General features: G+C 35.8%; 1 protein-coding gene across 1 annotated transcript in view; it reads right to left on the bottom strand.

The window, feature by feature from the left end:
• LOC103810475 (inositol hexakisphosphate and diphosphoinositol-pentakisphosphate kinase 2) overlaps positions 1 to 16,286 on the bottom strand; it is a gene marked incomplete at both ends in the record, with an annotated part of 24,127 nt that overhangs the window by 3,496 nt on the left and 4,345 nt on the right. The window contains 11 exons of the mRNA XM_009083371.1: positions 1,474 to 1,593; positions 3,631 to 3,700; positions 4,915 to 5,088; positions 7,429 to 7,602; positions 8,314 to 8,430; positions 8,518 to 8,625; positions 9,927 to 10,041; positions 10,237 to 10,364; positions 11,912 to 12,135; positions 13,696 to 13,837; positions 15,487 to 15,669. Coding sequence (XP_009081619.1) covers positions 1,474 to 1,593; positions 3,631 to 3,700; positions 4,915 to 5,088; positions 7,429 to 7,602; positions 8,314 to 8,430; positions 8,518 to 8,625; positions 9,927 to 10,041; positions 10,237 to 10,364; positions 11,912 to 12,135; positions 13,696 to 13,837; positions 15,487 to 15,669 — 1,555 coding nt within the window. The remainder of the gene's footprint in view (positions 1 to 1,473; positions 1,594 to 3,630; positions 3,701 to 4,914; positions 5,089 to 7,428; positions 7,603 to 8,313; positions 8,431 to 8,517; positions 8,626 to 9,926; positions 10,042 to 10,236; positions 10,365 to 11,911; positions 12,136 to 13,695; positions 13,838 to 15,486; positions 15,670 to 16,286) is intronic.

Below are 16,286 nucleotides of genomic sequence, written 5' to 3'. Positions count from 1 at the left end.
AACCAAGGCTTCTGCATTAGTTTTTTAATTTAGCCTCACTTCAAGAAGATATTCCAAGTTCAGTTGTCAATTCAGTGATTTATTTTAGAATTGCGAGGCTCAGGGAAGCAGCTCAGCAGGAGAAAGACAAAGAAGAAGCAGCGGCTATCAAGACGTTTCTGTAAAATTAGATCAGATTTCATTCTGGGTTTATCTTGCACCATACAGTCTGATCACATAAGAACTTGGGGAGAATAATTTATTATAGAGATCATGAATAACAATATCACTTCATTTTGGTTTTTTTGAAAGATTTTTCTAAGGAATGATTTTGATGTTGTATTTATACTAATGAATGGTAAAGAAGGGATTTAGGATATCTAATGATTACAAATATATTTGGAATTGTGCTTGAAGTTAGGAACGACAGACGGCTGGATGATACTGTACACTCCGTATTTGAAATAAAAAATAAAAGGGATGAAGCAAGGAACCTTTTGTTTTTGTTTTCGTTTTTAAAATAAAAGCAAAACGTACCATTGGTTGGGTGTCGAGCAAATGAGATAGAAAACCTTTTAACAGCAGAACCGCGTGTGGTGTCTGAGAAAGAGAAAAACAGGTACCTGAAATTTGTAACAGCTACCAAAAGAGGGAGATTTTAAAATAGGAAAGGAAGAAGAAAGAAAAAAAGAAAAAGATGAGAAGGTATTAGAACTGAATGGCATGCAGAAGGGACCAAGGAAACGGGCTAAAATCTAAAGAGAGGTTAAAAAGAAGAAAATTTGGATTGTTGGTAACTACAAGATGTGTAGTGAAGTGTATGAAAACAAGCAGAATGAGCTGGTGATTCTGGCATACAAAGTTATATCAGGTTAGAGTCGAACACTGAATAGTGAACTGGGTGGCAGGAAACAGCATGAATACTGTTTCACCTCAGGATTATAAAGGTGTGCTTCGGCATCTTTACATTCTGAAATCTAGTGAGAGAGTTTCTTCTCTACCCCAGATTATCCAAACCCGAAAATCTCATGTTCCTATGTAATCCAAACCCCACAAAAAAAAAAAAAAAAGAAAAAAAAGTCAGGAATCCTAAAATTTTCACCATCAGTATTTAACTTATTAGTTTACAATTTCTTTTATTCCTTGTATATGCTCCAAGTAATTTATTTAATTTTAAGATCAATTAGTAATGCTAAAAGCCAAAGTTTAAAATGATCAAAGAATTTAAACCCAAAAATTTTAGTTTACTTAAAAAACACACTTGCTGAAATCTCCTGGCAGACATTACAGGTCTGTGAGCTAGTGTTCAATTCAAGACAAACAAGAATTAACTATGCTATGAAGTTAAACGTAAGCAAGCTACGGGCAATAAAGAAGCAACAGAAACTCATACAATTAATACTAAGGCAAAGGATTCTAGGATTCCATTAAAATCTTTAGAAGTTCAATGTGGCACATGGGTTTGTGCGTGCATGTGCGAGAGTGTGCACATACCATCTATGAAGCCAGAAGAAGTCAGCTTTTTACGATGAGTACGAGCATAATCCTGTAGGTTAGGTGCACTTGAAGAACCCCCGAGCACTGAGGTGCTAAACAGGCCCGCACAGTGAGACCCTGATGGGAGTTAGAGAAAATACATACAACAACCAGGTGTTCGTCCATTCACATTGGGGATGCATGCAGCATGCAAGCACATGGCTCTTACCACACAAAAGGCAGCTTTTGGCAGTGCCTTGGACAGGTTCACAATATGCTTGTAATGTCAGAGTGGTACTTGTAGGCTGAAACTATCATAATTTATTGTGCTTCTACTCATGAAACAGCACCCTCTGCTATATGTGCAAAGAGAGGATTGACTTTAACAAAGTGAGTTCTTGTCCTGTGTTCACTTTTGGTAAAAAAAAGTTACCAGTTAGCATCAATGTAAACATAAACAAAACAACAAAACAAAATGAAGATGATGATGATGTGAAAGTTGTGTGTTTTAAAACCTGCATTTCTGAAACAAATATAAACTGGAAAAATACTGCTCATTGCTTTATCCAAATCAACCTTTAAGATGACAGCCTGCAATGAAGTACTCATGCATTTCCACAGACTGAGTATGGAAATATTTCCATTTTAACCCCAACAAACTGTTAACCAAATTGGAAATACTCTATTCATATTTCAGCTACCATTACTGACAATGTGACAAACTGAAAATTCCTAACAGTTCCATCAAGATTAGCTTGACTTCCTTTCCTGAGAAGACTTTTGCACAGCTCCATGCAAGTGACAGTACTTTTGTTACAACTCATACATTCTTGCCACTAGGATGGGAGTTTAAACAAATCACTGAAAGCCACAGACAAAAAGATAAAATTAACTTTTGTAATCATCAACCATAAATGAAACTTACATACAACAATGAACAAAATGGAAAAAAATGTCACGATTTTTTTCCTTTACGTGTTACTACTAGTTGAAAGGAGAAGTGATTTTTCACTCAGAACTTATCTTTTACATTTTAGATAAGTAGCAGTGGATTTTTTTTTTGAAAACCAGCAATATTTCCTTTCATTACTTTTAAACATCCAGTGAGGGGAAGCATTACTAGCACATGTGACCAATCACAGCCAAAATAAATTGGTGCCTGGTCTGTGGCAAAAGCCTTTCACAATAAATGTAATACCTTAACCTACACACAGAAATACACCAACTTCCACAAGCCATATTGTGTCACATAATAGAAAAGTCATTTAACTTTAGCAAGCACATAATAAAAACCAGGACTTTGATAAACAAGAGCACCTGATGTATGCATTTTACTGAGGGAAAAATATAACAGGAAGAAAAGTACCACAGAAAGATTAGACATTCAAAAAATACAGATCTTTACAAAGAAAGGAAAAGCTACTTCTAAAGTTTATGCATATAGCTTATGCATTTTCTGCACTTCATTTTTCCCCATGAAAAGATACACAGAAAAAAAGCAATATTGATTTACAGTAGTGCATGATTTCTTTTTTTTGCATATGAGTCATAGGTAGTCCTGTTTCAAAAAAAACCCAACAGAAAAGCACCACTTGAATTAAAAGAATTTGAAACAACTCATTGAATTATAGCATGATTCATTCTAGTGCTGAAAAGAAGAAATTGATTTTAGGAAAGGGTATATGTGCAAAACCCCTGACATTATCAAGAAACTTGAGCTTTGTTCCCCATTCCCCTCCCCTTGGTAAAACGTCTTCACTTCCATCAGTCGTCCACAGTAGGAAATGCAAATTTCCAAGAAAAGTGTTTTAACTGTTTCCAGTGCAGGACATTTCAATCCAAAATGTTCTTGCAAAATCCAAAAACTCAATCATAAACTACGTTATCTTAAAAATCTATGTTAAAAATAATCCTGTGTACCTATTGCAAGCAGTACAGAATCAGTAGTATGAACAGTCTCAAACAATTTGCCCTCTTTGTTTATAATTTATTTAAAAACTTTTGCTGCAGAAAAATTGTGAGGTTCATAGGCAGACACTCAGAATATACTACTGATAACAAGTACTATTGGGTCCTGTTAACAAAAAAGCTATTTGAAGAATATACCACTGTACAGAATAAAGGGCAGATGAAAAGCTGATAACATCAAATGAAATTTCAATTGTAGGCACATACCTAGACCACTCTGCTTTTGCTCCAGAATAGTTCTTGGTGTTCGTAAGTTACTACTGCTTTCTGATAGGACCTGGACATAAAAAACAGAAAAATAAGGGGAAGTAGAACAGCAGCATGAAACATCCATTTAACTTGATACAGCAGCCTGTTTCAGACAGACAGGTGTTAATAAGCTGTATGATAAGTGTTAGTAAAAATATGTAAAGGAAACATGAAAGATCATGCAATATCCCCTTCTGAAGGGAGTCCATTTCACATATAAGTTCCTTGCAATGAAGTGGTGCAAAGCAAGCATTCAGAATGAGAAAGGACACAGACCAAGACAGGTATGAGAACAAACATTTGAGACATTTTATTTCATTTTACCAAATGCACTCTCCTAAACTGCGCCTGTATTGAAAAGAGGAGGAGAGGGAAGGAAAGACAGACAAGCTATTGAGGACACCATACAATCACTGATCCATGCACGGGCTCAATCAGTGTAATCTTCAGATGCTCACAGCCTTTACTGATATAAACTTTTCCAATGTAAATAGTTTAAGAATTTTCCATAATAATTATGAAAATTTTCAAGGAAAAAGGATGTGGTTAACAGAACACCATCCACTGGCATACATGTAAACAATATCTTGAGGTACTGAACAATCTTTGTATCTTCAACGATACTTTGAAAAAATTTTCTTTTTTTTTCCTGCCTTCCCCTCACCCGCCAGTATATAGAAAAAACTTCAAAATATTGTACAAGTCAATGGATGATGTACTGTGTTGGGAGTTTGATACCTCTGGATACAGAAGGCAAGAATTATTAGTGCTAGAGTTTTTTTTCCCTGCAATAGTTAATACCAGGCCACTGAAAATATGATATATGCAAAACAAGTTTTGAATAGCAATATTAAGTACCAAATAAATTATTTTAAGTGGTATTGGTTGCAATGATTTTTTTTTTTTTCAATTTACCTACCACCAAATTAAGCAATGCTGGTTTTAAAGTCTTAAAGGACAACTAAACCAAAGCAGAAATCTCTTTCATTAGGCAGAAGACTAAGCCTTTTTACTGCGTAACATTTGCAATTCCTATAAAGAAACCAAATTCTAATGAAAATGTGTAACACATTCAGTGGAAAAACATGCACTTGCTCTTTTTCCCCCAAACATTCTCAGCAAGTAATTTAAAGAAGTGGAAGATTTTGCTTCAAACATAATCCATAACAAGGGATTAGATGTCCTTAAAGACAGTTGTTGCTTGGAATGCATAAAATGTTTAATGAAGTAAAGTTTAAAAACCTGTTGCCATGAGCCAAAAATACTGGATGTGAAAGCCAGTGATTTAGGGGAGACAGGGGAAGAAGTGATTTGTTCCCCTGATCTGCGTCTTCGACGCCCAGTACCCACACCACTGGTGTAATGCAGCCAGGTACCAATACACTCTGGGCTAGACACACTCAGGGGGCTCTCTTCCTGGAAGTGAGAAAGGGGGCAAAAAACAGCAAAGCATGCAAAGTTAGATTCAACAGAGCCAAATGAACAGAAAAGAAAAAAACCCAACCTGCTTGCACCCTTTTATATACTACTTTTAAAACTATTAAACAGTGAATAGAGAAGTGTAATAATACAACATTTTGAATTTTTCATTTCCACTTTTATGTCTTCATCCAATTACATCTTTCAAGACAACACTTCAATCAAATTTCTGGTAGACTGCTTATTAGATACAAAAGCATTTAATAACTGATTGTGAATTTTAAGAATTTTCCAGAAAATATGTCAGCCTTGACATACTGTTTAATAGTTTTTCCCCTCTTAAGTACATTAAACTTTCCTATTTATTACTTAGTAGTTTCTATTTCTAGTCTATAACCTTATCTGAAAGATTCTAATTTTTAAAGCTGCCTTTGAAACTTTGCAACTGACTCACTGGTAGTGGCACCAACCTGACTGTTTTCCAACCTTAAAAAAGTCCTAAAAATTATCTGATGCTGGACAGTGTACAAAGACTTCACAGGAGGACAGTGTCAGGCTAATAGGTCCCCCATGCCCTACATCATTAAGTATCATTAGCCATTAACATATTTTTGCAATACAGAACTTTATTTCCAATGCCAATGAGCCTTATTTTCTTGATTTACTGCTAGCACTCTGTTTTATTTTCTTTTAATGACTCAAACACAGTTGTGATCTTTCTGTAAATATTGCTTACGATAAGCCAGATTAAAACTTCCATATAATCTCACACCTGACAGTGTCCTTTCAAATTAACGGACATAGGTGAAGAGAGATTTGCCTTATAGGAGGGAAAAAAAAGGAAAAAAGAAAAAAATAAAGAAAAAAAAAAGAAAAAAGTTCAAGGCAGTTGCAGTTTAAGTTGCAGTGACTTTTTTTTTTAAACACTTTAAAATACCATTTGGTTTAAATATTCCAAATACTGGTTTTGCAGATTTCAGTAGGCCAGATGAAATTTACAATCTTGCTTTTAAGAAAAAATGTTTCATACTGTATGTTTTCTCTAAATCAGCTATCTTCTTTCAGCAAACAAACAAGCACTGAATGCTGAAACACCTTCCATCTGAACATATATTATCTGCACAGACAAAATTTGGCAATTTGTGCTATTGATATTTTGTGAAAGTAACTTCCACATAATTTATGAAAATGGTCAAAAGTTTGAGGTAACAGACTATCAAGCTGTGCATATGTGAACTCATAACTAAGAGGGGAGTTTGCATGATCACAGTGAAAACAGATTTTAAAAATTCAAAATATCGACGTTGTGAGCATTTGCTTATGAAAAAACTTGGAAATAGAAAATGTAAGACATTAACATTTATTATGTCTGTTAATTTATGGAAGTCATGTGACGTTATACAGATCTCTTTATAGAAGGGAACCATGCATCTTTTTCTCTCCACACTGCCAATAACCAAGTGACTTGCAAATCTATAATACTTTTATTGCATACAAACAGCCCATTCCCAACACAAACATGAAAGAAAAAGCTTTTGGTGTGAATCTTCATTTCTGATGGTTTTAAGCAACTGAAAATGAGGCAATAAGAAGCTGTTAGTCTGCTTCTAGCATTAATATCACAGAAGTGCCACTATGCACCATCTGAAGCTTTGCCACTCAACCGTTCAAATGGTATCAGTGATACAGCCGTGCATTCCCCCACCTCTGTGACATTAAAGCCATATCTTTGAAGCACACCTAGATGTCATGGCCTTTGAGACAGCAACTAGACTGTTCAAGATGTTAACTAAAGAATTCATGAAACACAAACCCCAGCCACTTAAAACAAACAAACAAAAAGCTTCCGGCTTATTGGCTTACCTTCAAAAGCTTGACAAGTGGAGTCACTTTCACCCCACGTGAAAGCAAATACATTAGAAGACATTTCACCTCTTGTACCTCCCCTACTGCCCCCAACCCCTCTGCTCCCTTCTCAGCAAGATCACCCTGAAAGTCTGTTTAATTCCTAAAAGCAGCTGTCTTGTAAGGATGAATACAAAAGCAGTATATGTTAGTTTGTTGGTGCGGGTTTAGACTGAGTAAGTCTTCATTTTCAAATAACAGCTTCTCTTAAATGGCTTTAAAATAAAAGTCTTTTTGGAGAATAATAATTCATTTTTGAAAAAAAATATTCCTTCAGACAAACTACTGCCATACAGTAAGAATGAACCTTCTGTGAGGTCTATCATACTGGTTCTGTGTAATCAAAAGCAGAATTACATTTGTTTTTCTCTTGTTAGTAGTAAGCAAAAGTTAATTTCTCTGAAAGACATTATCTGGAACATAAACACTTACTTCAACAGAACCAATCTTCCTGGATCTTGGAAGGGGTGACTTTCTGTGTATGTGAATTGGGTCTGATACCATTGGCTTGAACATCACTACTGATCGATCTGTTTCATCTCTTTTAGGAGCGTGTGCCTCCTCATCGCTATCATTTCTATGAGAGGTTTTCTTCGAGCCTTCATTCTACAAACAACACAATTCATTTTCAGTTTGTCAGCACACCTTGCTACATGTAGACAGAATTGGCTCTTAAATAAATCTTGTCTGGAAAGATTTATTTAAGCAAGCTGATTTTAAGAATACAAGGCTTAAATCACATATTATTGAACAAATGGCTCTAGAGTTCAATAATCTACATGTGTTTGCTTCCAACCAGCCACAGCCTATGACAGTATGGCCCTAATTAATCCCTCTGTTCAGCTAATGTATCTTACTCCAATTTTCTGTTGGCATAGTAATAAAATCCTGGATGCTCACTAGTCACTAGAATTCCAGCTAAGCTTTGCTTTCATTCCTTTCTTTGAAAATATCAATCCTTCCTCAACAATCTCTATTCATAAACATGCCAAATTACTTTCTTAAATGTTTCTTTCAGTTGCCAAAATATCATTCATGTGACACTAATATTAATACCACTTTTCTTACAATGAGTATTTTTTTATTTTTAGCAAAAATTCTAGCAAAGCCCTAGAAATCCTAAAATATCTCTGTCCTTTACCACACTGACCATTCAAAATGGAAAATATTGGGACTGCCTATATTTTACTGGACATTTTTGTAGCAAAATAAAAATTACACTTGTGGTTTTTACCTCACAATTTTTCAGTGTTTATTTTAGGTATGACCACATCAAGAAAAACTAACACTTGCTTTAAAGAACAGCATCACTATTACCTCTCTGGAGGCAGGTCTGTATCCATATCCAGCCGGTAAATTTTTGTCTTCCTCACAGCCTTTGGCTCCTGGACTAAAGTGCAGCTCTACATGAAAACGTTCTTCCGAAGAAAGCTCCTGAAGGAAAATGATTGAATAGGTTTAGACTTTAAATTCATAGCTCAGCACTTCTTGTTTCTGAAGATACTTATCCTTTTTAAATACCTTGTTTGGATCCTCATAAAGCATGATAACAATCTGTGTCATGTAATTGAGTTCATTTACCACATTTAAATAATCCATAGCTCGTTTCCATTGTTCATCTTTCGATTCCTTATGAAGGGAGAAAAAAAAAAAAATCAGCAAATAAAACCCAGCTATTTTCTTGAAAAAGACTAATAATTTTGCTTTTTCTCCATTTACACAGATTTTACATTCACAGCAGAAGTACAAAGCTTAGCAGAGATACAGAGATGCAGAGATACAACCAAAAAACCAACTGATTTAAATTACTCATCCAACGAAAGAAAAGCATTGGTAAGAACTCTTCATATTTTATTTCAGTGTGCCTTTCACGCTTTTTCACCAATGATGGTATGTCTTAGAGGCACTGTTTTATTCTCTCCTGCTGAGAACTGCTAATTTTGCGATAAATTCATTTCAACTAATATATTGGGGAAAATGTTTCTAGATACCATACTAAGAATCAGAGTAAATGAAGCTTTCTAGTATATAGAGGAAATACAACCATCACATCCCAAACTATTTCAATGAATTGTCACTTTTTTTCATGCTCTAGGAAAGAGACCATTTAGTAATCCACCTTAAAGGAAAATTAAAAGTTTATCAGACTAAAACTTAGAGTGTACCTGTTGCAGCATGTCACAGAAGTCCAGGATTAAAAATGCTGTTGCAATCACTGAATTTAATTATCCACTAGAGAAGCAAGTACGTCAATTCAACAATTTCAAAAGCTACTATATCAGTCAAGCTCTATCTTAAAAGCCACTAGCTAGGCTTTCTGGTGCTGCATTTATCCTCTCCAAGAACTCAGGTCATTTCTGAATCTGGAGACCTTGTCTTTTTCAGTCCATGATGTCAAAGACAATCAGATGGAGAATAATGGACCACCTTCAAAGTATTCTACAACAGTATAGGAAAGTAAGACAATTCACTGTACAGGAGAAACTCTGTGCTACTACATGAGCATTCTTGAAGTCAGGTAGGGAGGTCTTGACAATATGCCAATGGTCAAAAATAATTAGCCCGTGCAAAAGTAAATTTTTGAGAACCCTGAATGATAACTTGAAGGAAGAAGAGTTGAAAGAGTTCCTGGTGACAATATAAGACAAAAAAAAGGATTATCTGCCCTTTACAAATCTCCTTGAGACTGTAACATATACAGCCAATGGAACTCAGCATAACATTAAACAGACATGCTGATTTCCACCAATATGCAATCTGAAACGTGTCTCTGCATCTATAATAAGAAATAAAAATGTTTGCAATAATGTGATAAATTTCAAAGTCACTTAAGAAAATTAAGTTTTCAGTTGATACAATCATAGCAAGATTCAATCCTTTAGGTTCCTCTGAAAATACCAGAGATTTAACAAAGAAAGTGTTCAACTTACATCACATAAGGCACCATAACGAAGGGTGGATAACAGGGAGTGGACATGACTCTCACTGGTGAAATACAGCCGTGTACGAACATGACGTTCAGGGGACATAACACCCCTGGAGTAACTTAAAAGAAAGAAAAGTCTTATTAGACCATAACCAGGTGTGTCCCTATTTTAAAAACAGCTGTCAACAAATAAGTAAATAATATTTTCTAGTTATTATGAGCTAATAGAACACTTTAAATACAAAAGCTATGGAGTATCTCCATTAATTCTAATGGAAATTTTTGTAACCATGTAAAAAAAGTAACAGGCTTACAGAGGATGAAGCTTATTTACAGTGTCATCATCTTGAGTTCTCTGAAGGTCAGAACGGATTTTTCTGACTAGAGGAGTGCAGTAGCCTTTGGCAATCTCCAGTTTCTCTGCTTTAGAAATACCATATTCCTGTGAAAGAACACACAGTTTTAAAATTAAGTAAAAGATTAAAATGCCTTCTAAATCCAAGCTTCTATATTAAAGCAAATGAGTCATCTATTAGTTTGCTCTGGCAGCAAACCATTTTGTTCAACATTTTTACTACATTTGATTACTGATGTACCTTCAGGTAAACAGCAGTATGCCTTTTGGCTGTTTTATTTGATAGAAAGAAACGGTTTTTAAATCACTACTTAAACCAGAAAAGTAGATTCACTTTCTGGTATGATTAAGCTCTTTTTCCTAAGCAAAACATCTAGCAAGTCATTCCTCATCCCTTCCATCATCATCTTCTGTCTTGCTGCCACAATGCATTTTATCTCACATGACTTCAAGTAGCTGTGATTTTTTTAATAGTCAACAAAGAAACCTATTGGATAGGTCTACCTTAGTTTGGGGTAAATTACACCACAGAAGATCTCCTGCTTACCTCAAATAATAAGGCAAATGGTATTTAAATACAACTGGGAAATATTATGTGTCACAGTATCAACAGTATTTAAAAATCTGCTCTTTCAGAAGCTTTATGCTCTGTGCTACAGGTGCTATAAAAAGTGCTCTCATAATTAGAATGGACCTTCTTGTGACCCTAGAGAGCAACATAATCACTCTCCCTTTGCATTACATAGGCTACCAAGTTCTGGTTTCCTTCCTTCAGCATGGGTACTCATTTTTACCTACTCTTATCTAATCCTCTGTTCAAAACTTGAGCATAACGGGCCCACAAAACACGATGCATGCTAAGTATCATTACTCTTTTTGTACTCCTTGTCAAGGAGTTTGAGAGATGGGGAGACGAAGATGTTTCCTCATTTGCTGCATACAATATGGATAACAGCTCTGTTACTACAGTGCTCTGTAACAGCAGGGACACCTGCAGAAGGCTTTAGTCTGTTGTGTCCTGTTATCACAAAACAATTTCATGTCCTGCTGCCTACAAGATTTTAGAGCTAATCTGAGTTTAACAGCCTGCAGAACACAGAAGCTTAACTTGTCCAATTCTGGCCTGAAATTCTGTGGAACTTAGGGTCTTCATTCTTGTCAGGGATTGCTAGCATTCTGAAAAAGCAGGAAGGTCTTTTTGAATTCAAATTGTTTAAGATAAGTTAAATTACATAGATGAGGATTAACAGCATCATCTGCAAAGGGCCCAAAATTGAAATTTCTATAAGCAGGAAAAATGAAGGCAAAACCAATCTCAGAATACAGAGTCATTCACATAGGCTGCACTTAAGTCTACGAAGAATGATGAATATGAACCACTTTATTTAAACACATTGCTGTAAAGGAGGGAGGTATGTTCCTAAATTGCTAGGAAAATTCACTTTGAACACAGCCTAATGACTCGTGAGTCAGTTTGTCAGTCAGTTGGCTAATGAAAAATAAGATATAACACTAAAAGCTTCTGTAACTGCAAAATACAGGAGCTTCAATAGAAAAGAGAGTAGATGTTTTCATAAAAATTGAAGAAGCATTTATTTAACGATTTATTCTATTAAATAACTGAAAACGCTTACCTGAGGGATCACAATGTCAGCTAAAGCCTTTGAAAGCCTGTATAACTCCATTGTGTTTTCTAATTTTAAGGATCCATTGTGCTGTACATCATATTTTATGCAGTCATAGATATCAGGAATTTTGCTAATGTCATATCTTCCATTTTTTGTTTTAAAGTCTTTTTCCAGCTTGGACCACCTGCGCAGCATCAGTTCTAGTGTTTCACTATGGTACAGCTGAATATCTGGACAGACACATATCTCTTTTAAGTAATCAAGACCATTCAAGTAACAAAAGGACATTTTAATCACATGGTAGTAACAACTGAATTACAGAGGGATAAAAGGGATCAAATAAGTTAACTGCACTACTTTTAAAAAGAAGGAACAGATGGACATATGGTTTTACTGCTGAAAGCATCACAGCTACATTAAGGTAGCAGAAAGCATCGCTACAGGAATGCACCACTGGCCCTTTAAGCAAAGTTTCAGTGCCAAGAACAAGGCGCCCTACAGCACAGATCTTATATATTAGTAAGAAAAAAGATAATGCAACAACAAAAAAAAAGGCAGGAAAAAGCTGTAGGTGGGAGGAAGAAGAACAGGACGACATCTCTATTTCAGAAGAGACCATAGATCCCATTTATCTTTTCTCTGCACGTGTCAACAGCAAGAGCCAAGAGACTTAAAAGAATGGATTATCCCCATCCCCAGTAAGAGATTACACCAAACAGATAACACCACTGATACTATGTAAAGGTGACACTTGCACTGCTGAGCCTCAAATAGAAGCTGCTTGCATCCTGTACACTGCAGAGAACACTGACAGCAAACATTCCAGCATTTAGCTAGCAACAAAAAAGCACGGTGGTCTCTTCCAGCTCGCTGGTTTACTACCATTAATACTGAGAACCACTTAGTGCAACACTGCTACACATCATGGAGCAAACAACATTCAGCCAAAGATACTTAAAGTGTACCTATGTAACTTTAGTAGCATCTGCTTTTCCTATTACTTTTGGAGAATGCTGAGTTTCAAATAATTAAGAATTTCTGCAAAAATTCAAGGCGTGAATTTCTGAACACCACAAAGCCCTTACCTGCAATATGATTGCATGTTCCTCCTGCTTTTTACTTTAAAATTATGACTATGAAATCAGACTGTGTGTGCTGGTTTTAGCCGGGATGGAGTTAATTTTCTCTGTAGCTAGTGTAGTACAGTGTTTGGATTCAGAGTGAGAATACTGTTGATGTTTTGGTTTCTGCTAAGTTGTGTTTATCCTAAATCATGGACATTTTCTTTCCTGTGTCTTATGCTCTGCTACTGAGAAGGTACACAAGAAAACTGAGAGGGAGCATAGCCGGGACAGGTGACCTGAACTAGCCAAGGGGATATTCCCCACCATGGCATGTCATGCCCGGTATAGGAAGGGTCAATCTGGGGGAGGTTCGGGGGTTGCGCGGGTCCGCGGGTGCTGAGCAATGGTATTGTGCATCACTGCTTTTGTTCTTTTTATTATCCACTAGCATTTTAGCTCATTATTATTAAACAGTGCTTATTTCAACCTACATATTTTACTTTATCTTTCTCCTCCCCATTCCTCCAGGTTGGGGGGAAGCGGGGGGAGGAGGCTGTGTGAGCGGCTGCATGGTTCTTGGCTGCTGGCTCAGGTTAAACCACAACACTGTGAAATCCCTAAACCATTGTTGACTAAAGTTCTGTTAAAAGTGAATTTAAAAGTTATTATAATTCTCTCATATGTTGACAGGAAAAACTCAATACAGGTACAAAAATGTTTCAGTACCTGCAGACTTTGGATCTTCCATTCTTTGCCTGATCTGAGAAGTCAAGCTCTGGATCAAGTAATAGACCTTGTCACATGTCTTGACAGGATTTTTAATAACCTGCATTGATTTTATCAATGAGATGCTTCCAGATGGAGTAAGCTGCAATTTGAGATAAAACACAAAATTACCTAAACAGACTAGATTTGAAAGACCTGGTGAGACAAGATGTGAAACATTCCAAGTACTGCAGAAAATTAATTCCAGCAGGTTGCTATTAATTTTCATAATAATTTCTCAATTATCTATTCCCTTGAAGGCATTAAAAAAGAAAATATATCCAAAAGGTAGTAAGATCTACCAAAGATTCAAAACTGACAAGAAATTCATAGGGCAACTAATTCTATACAGTAAGTGTGAGCAACTACAAGAATTCATAAAACTCTTATTGTTCCAAGACAGGAAAATTGATAGATGCTTAAAACTTTGCATACACTTTGCAAGCTCCCATAACTTTGTTTCTATAGGACTGCAGGATACAAACACAAAAGGAAACCTTTTAAATGCATGTATCAAAAACATACAAGATCTTCGGAACTGAAATTATGGAAATTGTAGAAGTAACAACTTCTCACCATCAAGTTGAGTGTCACTAAAACAAGACAGTCAATATGAGTGAAGCTTAGCCTCATTTATTTCAGAAAAGTCTGCAGAATCCAAAGTAAGGAATGATATTAAACAGTAATTTAAACACTTAACACATACATATTTGCACTTTCTTCAGTCTCCTGAAATGCATAGAATAATTTGGATATGGAAAACTTCTGCTCTCTACCTAATAGCAAGCAGCTTCCAACTCCCTATTATGACCAATTTATACACATAATGTAATAGGTAGGGCAGCACAGGAATAAATCCCATATATTTTTCTCAAATCAAGCAAGTAAAAAAAATTCACAGATAAAGTTGTTCTTGCTTTATAATTCCAAAGGATGGAACACCTATACAGCATACATGAATAAATCCTTGAGACCCTGTATCCTCTCTCACTATTTTCAAGTACCACTCAATGTTAAATGATACTGTTTGAATGATACTTTATATGTTTAAATGTATCCACATAGAGTATACATGCAGGGTAGTAAAATTACTGTTCATTAGTTTCAGAAAGAGCAGTTTAAGCTTAACCTCATTTGAGGATTTGTATTTACTTGTTATAGGAGACAGAGTAGGGGAAACTGAAAGAAATTTCTTAACAATAACAAACATTACATAACGTAAAACCAGGAACAATCATGTGGACTGTACTAAGTCAACATGAACTGTATTACTATGCCCTAATTTAGGATGTTAATGAGGTATTTCCTTTCACTGGTTAAAAAGTATTCTATCAGCTTTCTGTATCTTAGTATTCTTAGCTAAAAAAGAAAAAAACCTTGTAGCAGGTTAAATATTGAAACAACTGCAGTAGGCAGGGAAACGTTTCGCAATAATACACAGTCAAAGTAAAGATTACAAAAACTGTAATCAATCTAACCTCATTTCTTGAATAAATAAAATATTTTAAAGGGAACAGTGAAAAAATATATGAATGAGGTCCCTATCTACTATTTCAAAGTTTGTAGCTATTCTAATTACTCAAATTGCAAATAAAATACCTGTAGCCACAAGTACAGCTTCCTTTGCGGTTCAAACTACTTGCAAGCACACAGTTTTTCAGAACAGATACATAAAATCATTGTTCATTACTTTTACACAGAAATTTTTACAACTATTTATTTTATTTCATAGGAAACTAATCATATGCTAACCTTATCATAGTCATCAGCAGTAAATTCTCTGTCTCTCTGGAGAATTTCATGGAGTCTTGCTTTAACACGATGCTGACAGCTGCTTAAAGAATCACTGTCACTGTCCAACAAACCATTCATATTAGCACTTTTTACCATCTGGACAAGAATAGGAGTCAGCTCTCCCTCTAAGGCAAGCAGTCCCTGAAGCAAACAATACACTTAATCAGGTGAACAGATAAAGATGAGAATATGACTATCTTAAAAACCCACTAATTTAAATTCAAGATGATATCACTTACCTATGGGTTAGATAAACAGGGACACAATGCAGATATTTGCATATATATGGACCCCAAAACATTAGCTTAGTGTGCAGAACTGACAGAGATGATCAAACACCAGTGATGACATGTCATATACAGCATGTTCCCCAGCACCAGCTGAAGTGACCCTATCATCTCAGTGGTGCCAACACTAGCCCTGGAAGCCAAGAGCCGTTATGGTCTTGGACCGTGGGCAGTGCATGATGTTTTCTCCCTGAAGCTGGGAACAACAGCTGCCTGACTTGTGGGTGACATGCTCTGTTTAAGGCACTGAGTTACCAGGCAGTAGTTTGTACCAGATAGGAAGTGTTAGCAAACCAAATAGAATCAGATAGGACAATCAGAAGATAGATAGGGTCTTTGCAGAGATTGTACAAAAGCAAAAGCCCAGACTCTGTGAGTCACAGGACAATCAAAGGCCTTGAACAAGATGTGAATGGAGAATTCTAGAATGGAGAGTGCTGTAAACTTTTGTGACACTTCTGGCAACAGAAG

The sequence above is a fragment of the Acanthisitta chloris genome, unplaced genomic scaffold, assembly GCF_000695815.1.
Source record: "Acanthisitta chloris isolate BGI_N310 unplaced genomic scaffold, ASM69581v1 scaffold3451, whole genome shotgun sequence".
In the NCBI taxonomy this organism is placed as follows: Eukaryota; Metazoa; Chordata; class Aves; order Passeriformes; family Acanthisittidae; genus Acanthisitta; species Acanthisitta chloris.
Note: the sequence above shows the minus strand (reverse complement) of the source record. Positions and strands in the feature narration are given on the sequence as shown.